This window comes from Pogona vitticeps, chromosome 4 (genome assembly GCF_051106095.1).
Source record: "Pogona vitticeps strain Pit_001003342236 chromosome 4, PviZW2.1, whole genome shotgun sequence".
Classification (NCBI taxonomy): domain Eukaryota; kingdom Metazoa; phylum Chordata; class Lepidosauria; order Squamata; family Agamidae; genus Pogona; species Pogona vitticeps.
In genome coordinates this window covers 222,721,311-222,739,957 of record NC_135786.1, presented here as the reverse complement: position 1 = coordinate 222,739,957, position 18,647 = coordinate 222,721,311, and the positions used below count along the sequence as shown (strand labels likewise).

Below are 18,647 nucleotides of genomic sequence, written 5' to 3'. Positions count from 1 at the left end.
ATAAAATGTAGGGCTTATGCCTCACTCCCGTATGGCAATAGGCCACTCCTATTCTTAGTTATAATGTGCGGTGTCATTACTGTGTAGATACATTCCTTGGTAGCTGAAGGAGCCCATGCTGTCTGCATTTATCACAAAACCTACATTAATGTAGCTTCCTCATCCTTTTTCCTACTGAGCTGGCCCTGTCATTGAGGCATTCAGCAGAGAAAGGAAGAACGGTGTAATGAGTGGTTGTTGGTTTACCCAAACTTTGAGAGAAACAAATAGTATTTCCAGAGAGGTACTGAGATGGAATTTTTTTATTTCTCTGCAACTTTGATGCAGTGAAGTGTTCCAGTATTTCAGTGAAATATTTCAGTGATGTTTCTGCAGGAACAACAGCTTAGTGATATTGAAATTATATATATATATATATATATATGAAGATTATTCATATATATTCATATATACATTATTCATATATATATGTGAGGAAGGAAAAAGCTTTGGTGAAGCACATTTAATCCTTAACCCCAACTCCCAATTTTAGCTAAAGATACCCCATCCAAGTTTTCTGAGAGCAGTACTGTGGGGGAAGTGACAGGAAGGAAGGGAAGTGAGGGAAAGGACTGCAGCTTATCTATATGCTAGATCCATTCTCCCAGCTGCCCTGTTTAACAGAAGCACCATCAAGGACCTGGACGAAAAGCAGAGACATTTTTGCTGCTTTCTGCTTTCTGCTTTCTGTCTAAGTCCTTTATATTGACCCCACTTTCGAGGGTAATTGAGTAAGGTGGGGGTCCAGCCTTGGGTGGGCATATGCCCTCCTTTGTCCTCCGTTTGAAGAACTGTTCTCTGTTTTAATGATACATGTCCTCTTGGTCTTCCTTGTTCTCCTGTATGACTATGTTTCTTTTCCCTTTTTGATGATGGAGCAGTGGCCACCCTGGCCTAGCCTCTTAGTTATCTTTTATAACAGCCTTCCCAATTCTATTTTTGGAAAATTAGGTAAGTTACGGTTTGCTTAAAATTGGGAAGGCCTTTCTCAAATATTTCTCAAAATACCTTTTTTCCCCTCTTCCATAATCAAAGCATTTTAGTAATCCTAGGCAAGTAGGCTTATTTTAAGGTACATAGATTGTATTTACTCTACAGAATTACTGCAGTTTGATGCCACTTCCACTACCATGGCTGCATCCTGTGGGATCCTAGAATTTGTAGTCTGAGATCCTAGGATTTGTAGTTTGAACAGGAATGTAAATTCTGTCATGTTGTTCAGGAAGTATAATGGCATTCAACACAGTACAGATAAACAAAACCATAGTGAAGTTCTGGCTCACTCATGGGGTACTTACTACTGAAGGAAGTGGTTGTCTGACCAGGTTTGGAGGCATTCCACTTAATGGCTGAATTATACCTTCAGCAGAGCCAATGTTTATGGAATCCTCTATATGTTTCTTTCCCACTTCTGCCCCAAGTCTATAAGAATGGTAACAACTCCATTGTAGGCCCTGCCTCCATATATGGTTATGTGGATTGAAGTTGGAATACATAAACAACATTTGACTTCTTAGACTTTGTCCAAGCTTGGTCAGAAAAGCTGATGGATTCTATAAGGGACAAAAGCTTTTCTGAGCTATGATTATTAGATCACCTAAGTCAACCTTCTAGTTTTGAAAATTTTATTCCTGTGTACAGAATTTGTGAAAAAAGCAGATAAATTAAAAGCACACTGAAAAACTTTTTTAAAAAATGAAAAAGCAAACATTGCACAGTCCATAGTTGCAGATTGTGATCAGTGTTCCCTCTAAGCCAGTGTTTCTGCCCAATTGCTCCTGGGTTGCAGCTGGAACCTCATGTGCACAGGGCAGAGCCCCCATCCAGTGCTTTGGAAAATTAGAGGGAATGTTTTTTGTGTTGTAGCTTGCCCCCACACCTACTTGCATATCGAAATAAAAGCAGGGCTTCATATTATATTTCTTGTGTGAAGAGGAGCGACAATGACTATTCAAAATTTAGTCAACTGCATAACAGATTGTTGGTTCAAAAAACTTTTCCCTTCTGTTATTTCTATTTAACCTGCTTCCCCAACAGCTGGGAGTGAAGATAGTTAAAAATGAGCAAATAAAAACAGGCTGATTCTGAAATCATATTGTGCAATTTACTCCATAATATTAACATTGGTACTGTATGCTTTAAAATGGTGATTAAAATATAATTTTACAGAAGCTGCAGATTTCTCTCTGTTCAAAAATGTTGTTTGTGTCTTGTTTCTGGTTTTCAGATCTGTATTTTGGAGAAGCATAATTCTTTTGAAACAATTTACATTTCTCTTTAATATTAATACCCTGATCCAATAATGAGACTTACCCATGAGCGGAATTCAGATATATATGAGTGAATGCATGCGTGAGTGAGAGAGAGAGAGAGAGAGAGAGAGAGAGAGCGTTTAGAGGAGACATTTGAAACGTGGAACACATGGCTTATAAAAAGTTGGTTTAAAATGTAATCCTGCAAAAATTTACTTAGAATATGTCCCACTAAATTCATTTCCTATTTGAAGCCTTTCTCAGTGCCTGACAAAGCTGGTGGCAAGGCAATAGAATATAATGGAAGTGGAGCTTTGCTGGTACATGTATGGAAATTTGCCAGTCATGGATGTTCATGATGTTGCGGCAAGGGAGATCAAGGGAAGGGGTAAAGATAAAAACTGCAGTCAGCTCAACAATCCATAGGTATAATTAATAGTTCTCGTTCTCCCCCACCCACCCCCAGCCACTCCAGCAATAATTATTTCTGTAGATTTATTTGCTGTCAGTAACATTTCAACTTGGGAGGATTCAAATATGGGACATTTTCCTTATATTCTATTGGCTGCAATGGTGGAGAAAGTCACACTGATGTAAAATATCAGGTGTTGAAGAAAAGACCTCTCCTACCAGTTCCTACCTTTATATATATAAGTCGAAGCTGTGGAGTATGGTGGAAATGAGTAGGTGATTTTCTCTCCTATGTACGTTTTGGGGAGTTCGCTCTTATGTCTAGCCGATTATGTTATGGCCTGTGTAGATGCAGCACTTGGTTTGTGATGCAGCTGTGAGCATACATGTAAGTCCCACCCTAAAATATCTGTACAACCTGGAATTCAGAATCCTTATAAGTGTATTCAGCTGCACATGCTTGTGAATTCTGATAAAGCAAAAGTCTTGAGTAGAGATTGACACGAACTGAACCACAAAACAGAAAAAAAAAATGAATTGGCTTGGTTTGTGGTTTGGTTCAGGGATCCCATTTTGCCAAAATAAAGCACCATACTTTTTATCCCTTGGTGCTTTGTTTTGCTTTGGCAAAATAGGATGCCTCCCCCCCCCGCCCATGTCACCTCCCTACTTGTCTTCTTGCTGCTGCCGCCACCACTATCCTCAGAGGCAGCAGGCCCGGCTCCTTGTACAGAAGCTAGGCCAGCTGCCTGTGTGAATGGTGGCAGAGGCAGTTTCAAGATAAAGTACAGAGTTGATGGGGAAGTGGGAGGGGCTTCAGACAGTTCCCCCCACCCAGCATGAACCTAAGAATCAACCATAAACCCGTTTGTTTTTCGGGATGGTTCATTGTAGTTTTTGGTTCATGGAACTATCATGGACCACTGCTCTTCTAGCTCGTGCCCATCTCTCTTCTTGAGCATGCAAGCTCTGTAAGCATGTTCAGCTGAATATGCTTATGATACTCTTCAAACCTTCTTGTTTAATTCATGAAGGTCTCTAATGCTGTTGGATGTGTGGGACTGTTTGGGGTAGTGATTATACATGTGCATCCCCTGTGATGGATTCAGCACTCTACAAGTTCAGGTGAATACAGTGGTGCCTCGCAAGGTAATTTGTTCCGCGAGTAGCGCTGTCTTGCGAAATTTTCATCTTGCGAAAATGCAATGCATTCCTATGGGAACCTCACAAGACGAAAATTATTCATTTGTCTCGCGAGGCATCGGCCTTGAGAAAAAACATTCGTCTTGTGAAGCACGGCCATAGAAGAAGCCGTCTTGCGAGGCACCACAGCGATCACAAAAACATTCGTCTTGCGGGTTTTTCATCCCGCGAGACATTCGTCTTGCGAGGCACCACTGTCTCTGAATAGAGCTTTGACAGTTGTCTGGAAAACCCTACTTGGCTCTAAGAGGCTCACTGTTTAGAATGTAATTTGGAATAGAAGAGGAGAACAAAGAGTTATGATTTTAGGACTGCCTGCTTGGAAAGACATAGTTTTTTGTTTGTTTCTTTGTTTTCTTTTGTTTTAATGGTCAAGACATCAACATGTCCCAATAATGCCATCTTTTGAATGGACAGGATTGGTTGTATTAAGGATTGATGCATCCGAACTGAATAAAATCAACATCTGTAAGAATGTGGATGCAAGGAGTGTGTGTATGTGGAAAAGGAGAGAAGAGAGCAAGCGTGTCCTTGATTGATATGTATTTTGCTAAATGAAGAATAGTTTGCTACATTTACATCTTTTTTTGCAGTATCAGAGACAATGCCACATTGGAAGCAGGCATAATAATTATTTTTTGTATGTTAAAAAAGCAGCAACCTGATCATGACTACATAATTTAGGAAGGAAACTTTTTTTGTTTGTTTTCTTTTGCAGATGTACAGACCAGCCCTCAAAATGTCTTCTGTGTCTTCCATGTATCTCCTAAACCAGTTGTGCTACCCTTCCAGCTAGTTGACTAATAGAATTAATAACTGTAAAAACAAAAACAAAAAACACAACAAAAAGCATTCTAGAGCCACATGCCTTATGAAGTCAATGCTGGGTATGATTTTACAAGTATGTATTTTTCCCCCCAAGTGGAAATGTTAACTGGAAAACCTCTTGGCACATCATAAAACATTGTGCAATCTGTTATTTGTCTTCGAGATAATAATTACAGAATGCCTATATATTTTCTTTGTATTCTCACTCTGTCTAACATGACTTGAGAGTAGATAGGTTCCTACATTTAGAAGTACTCCAAATGGGCTTTTATTTAGATAATGTCTTCTTGAAAAATGATATTGATAATGCACAAGTATAGAAGGAAAGCATATTTTTCTTAGGGGTACAATAAGGTAGACACTCTCCAATGAAACTTACCGTATATAGAAAAGAACTAAGGAAGACAAGAAGGAAGGAAGATGTTCGTAATGCTTCACAAAATCTTTCTGTTTTCACTTGACAGTTATTTTGTCACTAGTGTTTCTCACATCTTTGAATGCAGAGGGGGAAGTCAGCAAGATGATTGTCCTTCTCCCCTACACCAGCCTGTAATCTAACTATCTGTTGTGGACTTTGTGGGTATCTATGGATTGGGTCAATAATTGAACACTGGTGTGCTAGAAGAGAGAGAATATTTGAACAACAGCTCTTCTTAAGCGCCCTTCTTCCCAAATTGGGTTAGTTGATGAAGTGGTAGGAATAGCTCCACCAATCCACTGAATTGAGTGCGCTAACATGCCCTATTTAGCCACTCAGTTGATAGATTATAGGGCCTATCTGGTCTGCCTACCTTAAGATCATTTTTCTTTCTGGGACTTAATATTACATTGTACACCTTGAGAATGCAATGAAGTCTTAGTAAGAAAACCTCTGAAAAGTTGGGGAACATCACTCTAGCAGAAGGTAGTGGGACTTCCTTGACCCTATAAACTTTAATTTCTGAAGCCCTCAAAAACCTTCTCCAGAGGGCTTTGTACCTTTCTGGAACAGTCTGAGGGTACCTTTGGAATGTAGGCAGGAAGGAGGAGTGTCCCTCTCATTGTCGTGCTGATGTAATTTGTTCTGTCAGTAGAACTGTCCCTGTTGGATACTTGTCACCAAGTCTCCTCTATTTTTTTTTTCACTGTTCATTTAAGAAGGCCCTTTTGTCTCTCCTTGCTATTCTTTCGCAGTCTGCATTCAATTTTCTGTAACTTTTCCTATCTCCCTTGCATTTTCTTTCCCTTCTGTTCTATTTGTAAGGCCTCGTTGGACAGCCACTTTGCTTTCTTGTGTTTCCTTTTCTTTGGGATGGTTTTTGTTGCTGCCTCCTGTACAGTGTTACAAGCCTCCATCCATAGTTCTTCAGGTACTCTGTCCACCAAATCTAGTTCTTTAAATCTGTTCTTCACTTCCACTGTGTATTCATAATGGATTTGGTTTAGATTATACCTGACTAGTCCAGTGGTTTTTCCTACTTTCTTCAGTTTAAGCTTGAGTTTTACTATAAGAAGCTGATGATCAGAGCCACAATCAGCTCCAGGTCTTGTTTTTGGTTTTTTTGTATAGAGCTTCTCCATCTTTGGCTGCAGAGAACGTAATCAATCTGATTTCGGTATTGCCCATCTGGTGATGTCTATGTGTAGAGTCGCCTCTTGTGTTGTTGGAAAAGAGTGTTTCTGATGACCAGCTTGTTCTCTTGACAAAACCCTATTAGCCTTTTCCCTGCTTCGTTTTGAACTGCAAGGCCAAACTTTCCTGTTTTCCCTTTTATCTCTTGACTCCCTACTTTAGCATTCCAGTCCCCTATAATTGTTATTTTTACAATTATTTAAGTATTCAACATTATTTTTAAAAAATCATTGTAAAATTATTTGAATACTGTAGGAATGCTGTTGTGTAATGACAACAACTTGTTAACACATACATTGAATGGAAAGAGCACTAGATTTCCAGTGACATTTACACATATCTAAAGCTTTCTATAAATGATAGTGGAATTGTTTTACATTTTCTGATAAAACATTGGTTTCATTTAATAGTCCCTCCAACTTTTTACGTGGTTTGAGTTTCATCATTTATTTTTATTTCTTTTGTCCAACCTTCTCCAATAGAACCACCAGAGCAGTGTTAATCAAAATAATAAAATAGCAGTGTAAAATCACTATTAATTTTGATTCAGTCACATGTGAAGGATAATGTGATCCCATCATCCTTTACTAAGAATTAAAACACTTATATAACAATATATATTTCCAAGTAAAATATATTCAGTCTTATAAATTCTCTCTCTCTCTCTCTCTCTCTCTCTCTGTGTGTGTGTGTGTGTGTGTGTGTGTGTGTGTGTGTGTGTGCGTGTGCGCGTGCATGCATGCGTGCATGCATGTGCATGCATGTGTCTAGCTAGCTAGGTAAACTATGTTTCAGTATGTTGGGAGTCAGAGGAGGGTGATCTAATTATTTTTTAAAAATAATCTTGCTAATTCATTGCTATTTTCTTTGTTTGTGTTTGTGTGTTTGTATTTTCAGATATGGTCCGGAAAAAGAATCCCCCTCTAAGAAACATTGCTAGTGAAGGTGAAACAGAGACTCTGAAGTCGCCAGGTACTGAAAGTGACAATACTGAGAGGAAGCAGGAATTTTCTGCTGGTCAGATGCAAGAAAACGCTGAGCTGGGTGAGGCTCCGGAGCAAAATGAGAAGGAGGGGTTTTGCACGCATATCCCAGAGCCATCTCCCAGCACTAGAAAGGACTTGAAAAGCTCAGCAACGAGTGAAAAGGCTGGCTTCAATTACGAAAGCCACAATAAGGGAGGAAATGTTCCATCCTTCCCTCATGATGAGGTGACAGATAGAAATATGCTGGCCTTCTCATCTCCAGCTGTTGGGGGAATCTCAGAGTCCTTGAAGTCTCCTCTCAGATCAGATGCAGATGACACCCAAGATGTGGTCTGCGCCCCATCGGGAGATCTGACGGAGAAAAGTGAAGAACATTGCACGTCGCCGAAATCTACGAATGAAGTGGCGCATGTGCAAAGCAGTCAGGCTGAAGGTCGGGGTTCAAGCCCAGCTTCGGTGGCCTCAAAAAACCCACAAGTGCCTTTGGATGGGGACTTAAGGCCAAACAAACTGAAAACAGATTCACTGGCTAATGAGAACCCAGATATGGCGCCTCTGTCTCCAGAGCTTCAGGACTTCAAATGCAACATCTGTGGCTACGGTTACTATGGAAACGACCCCACAGATCTCATCAAACACTTCCGCAAGTACCACCTCGGGCTGCACAACCGCACCAGACAGGATACTGAGCTTGACACTAAAATTTTGGCTCTCCACAACATGGTGCAATTCAGCCACTCCAAAGACTTCCAGAAGGTCAATTGTTCTGTGCTGTCAGGGGTCCTACAGGACATAAATTCCCCAAGGCCTGTCTTGCTTAATGGGACGTATGACGTGCAGGTTTGTATATTGTACTTTTGATACTATCCTCTATGTAGCAACAACCACAACAAAAAAGAACATGCTTTTATGTTTATATAATTAAATAAAAGTTTGCGGGCTGCCACAGTCAGAGAGTTCCGTAGAGCTATGCCATTAGTTGGCACGCCATTTTGTCACATACTCAAAGAAAAGCCTAGGTTGAGTACAAAATGTGCATGTAACAGGAGCATGTCAAATAAGTAATTCCATGTCCTCTTTGTATAACCTGCCAAATCCAGTGGTTCTTGACCAGTGGTAAACAAACATATAGCTGGGATACAGGTTTTTATAACAATTATTATGAATTTATTTTCTCTCAATACCCATATTGTCCTGCAAATGTGATGTACTATCTCTTACTAATCATACTTGCCATGTATTATCCATCGGTCACCTTATGGTATGTTACCAGTTAATTTGGATAAATGTTTCTTCTGCCAGGGGAGTTCGCGCTTGAATCCTGGAGGTCATCAACTCCTCGTTAAGAGAGGGAGTAGTTTCCACCCGATTAAAGGAGGCAGTGATTTGCCCACCCCTAAAAAAAACCTAATCTGGACCCAGGTCTAGTAATCAACATCTGACCAGTAGCGAACTTCCCGTTTCTGGGCAAGGTGTTGGAACATATGGTGGCTGAGCAGCTCCAGGCTCTCCTAGATGAAATGGATTATCTAGATCCATTTTAATCAGGTTTCAGGCTGGATTATGGGATGGAGACTGCCTTGGTTGCCCTGTTTGACGACCTTTGCCAGGAGAAAGACAGGGGGAATGCATCCTTGTTGATTCTCCTGGATCTCTCAGCGGCTTTCGACATCATCGACCATGGTATCCTTCTGGACACATTGGCTGGGATGGGAATGGGAGGCACTGTTTTACAATGGCTCCACTCCTATCTGACTGATCGAGTCCAGAAGGTGGTGCTGGGGGACAATAGCTCTGATCAATAGCGGTTGCTTCATGGGGTTCCTCAGGGCTTTATGCTGTCCCCCATGCTATTCAATATCTACATGAAATTGCTGGGGGAGGTCGTTAGGAGGTTTGGGCTGAGGAGTCAGCAATACGCTGATGACACCCAGCTCTACCTCTCATTCTCTACCAATCCAGGTGTGCCAGTCACCATTCTGAACTCATGCCTGGACTTGATAATGGACTGGATGAGAGTCAATAAACTGAGGCTCAATCCAGACAATTCGGAAGTGCTGCTGGTAGGTGCTCCGCCAGATAGGTTAAAGGGCCATTTCCATGCCTTAGACAGGACTACACTCCCCCTAAAGGACAGGGTCCGCAGCTTGGGGATGGTCCTTGATCTGGGTCTGACCTTGGAAGCCCAGGTGGACTCGGTGTCCAGGCATGCCTTCTTACAACTGCAGAGAATATATCAACTTCACCCTTACCTGGATCAAATAAATATATAGTAACTTTTCGCCTGCCTGCGAAAGGACAGCAAAGATGGGGCCAGTCTAGCTTCTCATTGGAGGGCGTTCCTGTGGGAGCAAGTTCCAGAGTCTGAAAACAGCAACAGAGAAGGCCCTCTCCCATGTCCCCACCAAGTGCACCTGTGAAGGTGGTGGGACAGAGAGAAAAGCCTCCCCTGATGATCTTAAAGCCTGGGCAGCTTCATAGAGGAAGATACAGTCTTTTAGATAGCTTGGACCCAAGCCGTTTCAGGATTTACGGATTAAAATCAGCACTTCGAATTGTGCCCAGAAATGGATCAGCAGCCAGTGGAGCTGTTATAACAGGGGAGTTCTGTATTCCCTATAACCAGCCTCAGATAACAATCTGGCTATGACATTTTGAATGCTTTGGAGTTTCCAAACACTTTCCAAAGGCAGCCCCACATAAAGCATGTTACAGTAATCCAACTGAGATGTAACTAGGGCATGTATCACCGTGGCCAGATCTGACCTCTCAAGAAACGGGCACAGCTGGCACACTAGTTTTAAATGTGCAATGGCACTCCTGCCACCACTGAAAACTGGGTATCCAGCTCAAGAGATGAATCCAGGAACATTCCCAAGCTGTGTGCCTGTGTTTTCAGAGGGAATATCACCATATCCGGCACAGGTTGCAACCCTGTTCCTCAGTTTGGTTTTTGACTGACTAGGAACATCTCCGTTTTGTCTGTTTTAAGTTTCAGTTAATTCACCCTGATCCAGTCCATTACTGCCACCAGACACTGATTTAAAACCAAGACAGCTTCCTTGGATTTAGATGGAAAGGAGAGATAGAGTTGGGTGTCATCAGTGTACTAGTTACACTGAACCCCGAAACTCCAGACAACCTCTCCCAGTGGTTTCATGTAGATGCTAAATAGCATAGGGGACGAAACAGAACTCTGAAGAACACCACAGGCCAAAGGCCAGGGTGTCCCCAGCACCACCTCTGAGTTCTCCCCTCCAGGAAAGACGGGAGCCACTATAAAACAGTGCCTCCAAGCCCCTTCCCAAAGAGCCCAGAAGGATACCATGGTTGATGGTATTGAAAGCCACTGAGAGGTCCAGAAGCAGAACCAACAACAACACACTCCCCCTATCCAGTTCCCAGTGTAGGTCCACCAAGGCGTCCAAAGCCATCTCTGTCCCATAACCAGGCCTGAAGCCAGATTGAAATGGATCTAGATAATCTGTCTCCTCAAGGAATCCCTGGAGCTGAGAAGCCATAACCTGCTCTAGCATCTTGCCCAAGAATGGGAGTGGTCAGTAATTATCCAGTACTATGGGGCCCAAGAAGGGTTTTTTCAGTAATGGTCTTACTGCTGCCTCCTTTTAGCAAGTAGGGATCCTACGCTGCAACAAGGAGGCATTAACTACCCCTTGGCCCGATTCGACCAGGTGCTTTCTGGCAGCTTTTATAAGCCAGAATGGGCAAGTGTCTAGCAGACAAGTGGTAGCCTTCACCTCTCCAAGGATCCTGTCCACATTATCAGGCTTGAAAAACTGAAAGTTATCCTCCTTATGAATTCATTTACTATTTGAATAATTCACTGTTTTAGTTTTAACATTGTGTTTTAAATATGTAAGTTGTCTTGGGTACTTTCTTAGGAGAAGGGTGGGACAAAAATATTTTAAATAAATAAATACAATATTAAAGTATCAACGGATAAAAAAAAGGGGGGAATAATTTTTTTGGCCAGTTCACAGACCCCCTGAGGACCACGGATTAAAAACCCAGATATAAATGATCAATATAATACCAAAACTTTTACATCTGTACATGTGTCCCAAAAATTAAACTTTTCATTGCAATGGGACTTTGGTTCTTTGGCATAATGATTGATAAATGTAACGTATGAAAACTTGACTACCAAATCCTGATTTTATGTTAGGAAAATGGCACTGCTCAAATCTTAGTCTTGAGCCTTGTGTGCAGAAACACTCTTCTTCTCAGAAGCATGCCAGAGGAAATTGGAAGGATCTCCTTCCTCAATTAAACCAACCAGTGTCAGTGATGTCAGAACTAGGAATTGGGTACAGCTATCTTTTTGACCCCACTTGCCAGAATTTGGAAACCTGGGGTAGACAACTTGTTGCCTTCCAGATGTTTTGGTTGCTAGCATCCATATTATTGGACCTTTGGCCATGTTAGGGAGCTGTCGTCCAACATTTTTTGAAGGCACTGTATTGCTCATTCTGATTTAAATGATGGAAACAAACTAGATCGGAAAAACACAATTTAATTTTGACTTCTTTCAATAAATCCTGGTTTATCCAGAGCTTGTTCTTTCAGGATATAATGACAAATCATGTTTAGTTTATATCATTTAAACATAGTTTAAACACAGAAGTATGCTGGAGGAGGAGGGAGGCTTTTAGTCTAAATCCAGTTGTGAGTCCAACTAGAATAACACCCAAGTGGATCAATTGCTCAGCAGTAAGTCAACACTTACATAAGTCCTGCTGATTAAGCAGGCCTACTCTGTTTGGGAGTCCTGTTTGTATTTAAGTCATAGACTTTGAAGCTTGAGCAGTTTCATTGTGGTAAAGCTGGTTTAATTATCTGTCCAAACCTGGACAGTATGAGAACTTGCTCTATGCTTGCTCCATTCCTCCCAGAACACACCAATCCTGCCTAATTTCAGAAGCTTAGTTACTATATATTTATTTGATAGATTTCAAAACTTAAGCCCTATACAAGGAAAACTTAAGGGTAGGCATAATTTATCATGGAGAGGGATTGATAGGGAAAAGAGAAACCACTTAATACTGGCCTATATACTTACTTATTTTCTTACCTACCTACCTACCTACCTACCTACCTACCTACCTACCTACCTACCTACCTACCTACCTACCTGTTTGTTTGTTTGTTTGTTTGTTTGTTTGTTTGTTTGTTTGTTTATGCATGCATGCATGCATGCATGCCCTGCCCATCTAGACCGAAGTCTTCTCTGGGCAGCTAACAATAATAGATGAAATAAAAACAATATAATAAAATAAAAAACAACAGTAATAATATAGTTCAAGATGGGAAAAATATTCAAGTGATGACAGGAGGGAAAGCCTGCCTGAAGAGCCAGGTCTTAAGTTTGCTCTTAGAAACACCCAGTGAGGGAGCCAGACAGATCTCTGGGGGCAGACTTTTCCAAAGGCGAGGGGCTATTGCCGAGAAGGCTCGGTTTCTTGTTCTTTCTCTCTGGGCCTCTCTTGGCATTAGGCCCCTCAGCCACCCTTCCTGGCTAGAATGAGTGATTTGGGTAAATCTAGGTGGGAGGAGGCAGCCCTCCCACCTAGATCTACCCTAGATATTGAGGTCCTAAACCGTTTAGGGCTTTATATGTCATCATTAACACTTTGAAATCAATGTGGAAACAAACGAGCAGCCAATGCAAGGCAGCCAGAGTGGGGAAAATATGCTGATATTTTTTGTCACCCCAGTGAGAAGTCTGGCCGCCACATTCTGCACCATTTGAAGCTTCCTCATCAATCTCAAAGGTAGCCCCACGTAGCGTGCATTACAGTAGTCTAATCTCAAGACTGCAAGCGCATGGGCCAGAGTGGTGAGTGCCCCAGCATCAAGATAGGGATGTAGCTGGGCAATCCGCCACAGATGGAAATAGGTGGAGTAGACCGCTGACGCTACCTGGGTTTCCATGGTGAGTGCCGGATCCAGATGGAACCCCAAGCTGTGAACGTCACTCTTCGCGGTGAGAGTCACTCCCTCAAAAGAGAGGGAGTTTCCCAAACCACCGATGGAGGGGCCACCCACCCTCAGGACCTCCATCTTGTCCTGGTTCTATTGGGTGTACTAACATGTTGCGGCTCTCCAAAGCTCCCATTGGAAGCTTTTCTATCATTGGTTCATGAAATCCTTTTAATTAGGAATGCAAGGGATTGAACCTGAGATTGGCTGTGCAGACCTATCTTTGCACAACTGAAGTGTGATCTTCCCTTGAACCTTAAAGAGTAAGGTATATCCCATTTTATTTCTGTCCGCCCTGTCTTACAGTATTGCGACCTGGCCTTAATTTGTTAGGACAAAGATGGACAACTTGTGGCCCTCCAGGTGTTCTTAAAATATAGCTCTTATTACCTTCGCCAATTGCTAACTGATTTCCTGGTGGAAATGGTACTTCTGTGGTGTAGAATTGGGCCTGGGATCTTAGATACACCCTTGTCATCTTAATAGTTGATGCTATGATCCTGCCTATTTAAGGACAATGTAATCTTTCTTTGGCAGTTGATGGTAGGACAAAGGGATGTAGAAGCTAAAGGATTCCGCATAGTATAAAAATTACTTGCCTGCACATCAATTCGGATTTCTGGTGAACCTTTCTGGGGGGTTTCTAGGTATAAAGTACTGAGAAGTAGTTTACCCTTTTTGTCTTCTGGGGGCACCCTGTACAGCTTACCCGTTATTATCCAGGCTGGATCTAACCGTAAGATACACAGCGAGGACTCCAATTCCCAGCCTCTGGCTGTCCTAATTATGGTATTATCAGCAAGGGGTAATATACACCTCTGTAACCTGTAGCATGTATCGTTCTTTGCTTTGTATGTTTCCAGATGGGGAACATTAGTAGGTCTTAACCTGTGGGAAGTAACTCTTTGAATGTAATGGAACAGAAAATCAGTATCTTAATTATGTTAAGTGAACAATATGATCTCTACTGGTTATTGGGAGCCATGACTTTTATTGATTTTTTTAAGGAGCAAGGAACATTATGTCTCTGGGACAAGCAGCGTAAGTGATCTAGTGCCAGAGTTATAAGGGTACATTTCCGCACACCAGAAAGCTATATGAGCATTATGAAAGCAATATTCCATAATAAATTCTAGCACACTTCATCATCATCATCATCATAGTATACATTGAGAAACAGGTCTTCATTTTTATTAGGCACAGAGAGTGTAATCTTTACAGTTTTGCCTCTGGACACAGAGCTGCAGAATACTTTGTGGAAGAGAGGTGGGGGGGGGTCATGATTCAGAGTTGTATACCCTCAAGCTATGTACTGATTTGCTTGAGTTCACATTCAAATTCCTCTCTTATTCCTCTCAATACTTGCTCTCTTCTTGACTCTCTGCCTGTCCTGTGTACAGATTTGCGCAGCACTCACTTCGCTTCATTTTACAGTCCTGTTCTCAGTCACAGCAACCTTGTCATGAACAGTATTATCTTCACTGTTTTATTTACATTTTGCTGTCATGGTGCATAGCTTTATTTATAGACAGTAGCCTGAATCCTAGATTCTCAGTGTGGTGTAGTGGATAGAGTGATGGACTAGGAGTCAGGAGAACACAGTTTGAATCCCCACTTGACCATGGAAAGTCACAGGGGAAGTAAAACTGGTAAAAAACTGGTACAGTACTCCTTAAATATCTCACTTACCTTGAAAGTTCTATTAGAGTTGCTATGAGTTGCATCTGACTTGATGGCACAGAACGCACACAGCCAGCCAGAATCCTGCTGGGTATTTACATATGTACTGGTGCAAAATTGTGGTAATTCATGTCAGCAAATTGTCACTAATTAACAAGATGCTTTCTAGATGGAACACTAAGGAATGGGACTGGCATCTTGTAAATCAGTAGCAAGTTACCACTGCAATGTATGCAGTGTTCCTTAAACATGCATAAATTGCTAATGGAATTCTGACCATAATTTTTAAGTTAGTTCCTTGTCTGAAGGTTTATATTACTTTCAGTATGTGGCATGCATTTCATGGCTCAGTTGTCTTTACTTGGAGATTAGCTAAAGGGCACCAGATCTGAAGTGAGCCCCTATTGAGTGTTAGCCCTTTTTTCCCCTACTGTGGTCCCAATCCGGATAATTCATCTCTCCCTGCATTTTTTAATATGATAAAATAAAATAAAAGTGTCAGTAATGTGGATTGGTACTGCTGGTGCCAGAAAGTGCTCCTCTGTTCCAAATAAATAAAAGTCCTGATCCAGTTTGGATGCCACATGTATACTTCTGAGAAAGGAGGGGAAAAAAGACACACAAAGTCTAGCCTTCCACAGTTTTGTTTCTGGATGCAAAGCTGCAAAAGGCTTAATAGAAGAAAGGTAGGTGGTTTACAATTCAGAGTTGTATACCTGGAAGCTATGTGTTAATTTGCCTGATTTCCCATCCAGTTTCCAGAGTCATTAATGTGTGGTTATTTGTAAATTCGAGGTTAGGAATATGAACTTACCTAACTCCAGAATGTAACTTCAAGAGGAGTCTAGGACTCAACAATTTGAATGTTGTGATATTCTGATGTTTTGGTATGATCCTGGCTGATTTTGTAGTTTAGGATATAAAATCCATGGTAGTATTGATTTTGTAATATATGTGTTTGTTAACTGTCTTGAGGATATTTGCCAGATTGGCTTGCATTTTTAATAAACATAAATTTAAGGCAGCGCATCTAGCCTTTTGAGTCAGTTAAGCTTCAGGGTAGTGATGGAAAGTCGTAAGTATTCCATGAAGATGGTTATAATCTGTTTTTTAAAATGAATGAAGTCAAAGGAAATTTTCTACTTAATACTTTCACATCATCTAGAGGTCTAATTTTTCGATTAATAGAGCAGCCAATGATAATCATTCTTTTAAACAAATTGTTGAGTAGTAAGGCCTTAAAAATGGCCATGATACTCATCGCTCCCAGCTTTTGAGTAGAATGCAGACCTACGACGAGGTGACAGAACTCAAGTAAGTGCATACTTTCAGATTTGAAATATGGGTAAAAATTGTATATGACACTGGCGTTTGTATTTTGTCTGATGATAGGCATTTAGGAGCATTTGAGGATGTGAGCATTTGCCTTAAGACACAAGTTTTAAGTAAACTCATTTAAATGAACAGAATCTGAAAGCTACTCTGTCATGTACTCTACAAAGCTGTTTAAAAAACCAATACCTTTCTTTATGTTGCCCCCTCTTCCTCAAACAGAGAAAAAAGAGGAATCATTAGTGTCTACAAAGAGAAATACCAGTTAAGTGCAATCAGAACAAATGGAAATAATAATAAGGAAGGCAATGATTCAACAACTTTTATATTAGATTACAAAAATAACGCCAAATTAAATTTTCCCCTGCAATTGGCTATCAAGAAATATTTTTAATTATAAATAACTAGCAGCATTTTTAAAGTTTTTGCTAGCTCCAGACTAACTGAACAACAGTGATTTTAATTTGGCGCTTTGTAGTCTCACATTGTTTCAGGAACTATATGTTTCTTTGGCAGCCAGGATACAGCTTGCTTGGCTATATGGCCTGGTGGTATTTAATTTAAATGGAAAACCACATCAATAGTTATTTTATACATATCTGGATGAGATAGGAATACATTCCCCAGACATTTTACTGGATATGTCAGAGCAAGGTAGAAGATAGGTATCTCTGCCTGTGAGGAATTTCAGTTTTATGCCATGAAGCATGTTGATTTACTCTCTTACATCTCTGTAAAATTACAGATTGCTTATTTTCAATTCTTTTGAAAAAAGGCTGGTTCTGATTCAGTTCATCAAAATTGAAATATCACATCTAGATGTCCTGAGCACAAGGTGGTGGAACATTGGTGCATTTTACAAACTCATTCATACAAAATTGTCCCATGAAAAAGATCCAGTGGACAATACCTTATGATGCAAAAAACTGCTGATGTGTTTGCAAGTTATATGGGAAGCATTTAAGAAACACAAACCTTGTAGGTGATCTAATGATTTTGGTACACTACACAGAACAGGACATGGACTTTTTCACTACAGAGATATTTCCTGGGAAATCCATTGTATAATATTTCCTTTTTCTTTCTACTGTCTTGCTGTAACCTCCCTCAACCTGTCTCAGCAAGGGCAGTGGTAAGTGATTGTAGGAGTTTGGTTTCAGAAACAGTGAGGGTGGGGGAAAGAAATGTTCTTCATCCATGGTTTAACAGATGCAGTAGCAATTCTCACCCTGAAATGGTAGGGTGAGTTGGCCCTTCGCCCCCCAAATTTGGACCCTGAATTGCTGGTATTCAGCAGCAAAGGTGGTGAGATGATGATCAAAAAGCATGTATGCGATAATATCCTGTATGCTGACTATTACATAAAAAAACCTAAATGGTTTAGGGCCTTGATACTTGGCAGAGTGCCTTCTTCCACCTAGTTCTGCCTGTATCACGTGTTCCAGCCAGGCTGGGCAGATAAAGGGCCTAACTCCAAGAGAGGCCTGAAGGGAAAAAACTAAAAACCAGGCCTTCTCGGCAGTGGCCCCTCGTCCCTGGAACAACTTACCATTAGAGATTTGCCTGTCCACCTTGCTGAGGGCCTTCAAGAACAAACTAAAGACCTGGCTCTACAGGCAGGCCTTCCCAACAGCCATGACTTAGCTTCCCCCCCACCCATTTTCCTGTCTTTCATATTAATTAATTAATTAATTAATTAATTAATTAATTAATTAATTAATTAATTATTATTTATTTGTCTATTTATTTATGTGCCGCCCACACTACCCAAAGGTTTGGATTCAATTTGGATTCAATAAAAAGATAAAAACAATTAAAATGCAATTAAAAATACAATGCATTCTCGAAGGCTTTCACAGCCGGGCTCTGATGGTATTTCTGCCATACATCAAAGGGGTCATGGACCGCATGGGGAAACGTTTGAAAAAACACAACGTAGAAACAGTGTTCAAGCTCACCACAAAAATACAACAAATATTATGGTCAGAAAATGACAAAAGGAACCCCCTCACTACTGCAGGAGTATACTGGATACCTTGCAGTTGTGGCCAGGTATATATTGGAACTACAAAATGCAGCATCCACACCAGAATCAAAGACCATGAGAGACACTGCAGACTAAAACAACCGGAAAAATCAGCAGTAGCTGAACATGCCCTAAAACAAGCTGGACATGAAATTCTATTTCAAAATACTGAAGTACTGGACAACACCAGCAATCATTATGTTAGATTGCACAGGGACGCCATTGAAATCCACAAACACCAGCAGAGTGTGGATTTCAATGTGGATTTCAACAAAAAG

The 18,647-nt window shown here is 40.9% G+C and overlaps 1 protein-coding gene across 10 annotated transcripts in view; it reads left to right on the top strand.

Moving 5' to 3' along the window:
• Positions 1–18,647, top strand: part of TRPS1 (transcriptional repressor GATA binding 1) — a 278,321-nt gene that overhangs the window by 76,241 nt on the left and 183,433 nt on the right. For 8 of the 10 annotated variants that reach the window (XM_078391606.1, XM_072999270.2, XM_078391607.1 and 5 more), the window contains one exon: positions 7,243–8,171. In XM_078391606.1, the coding sequence (XP_078247732.1) occupies positions 7,245–8,171 (927 nt within the window). In that variant the 5' untranslated portion in view covers positions 7,243–7,244. Of the gene's footprint in view, positions 1–4,623; positions 4,807–7,242; positions 8,172–18,647 lie in introns of all 10 variants that reach the window. The other 2 variants (XM_072999269.2, XM_078391604.1) reach the window with 1 other exon arrangement.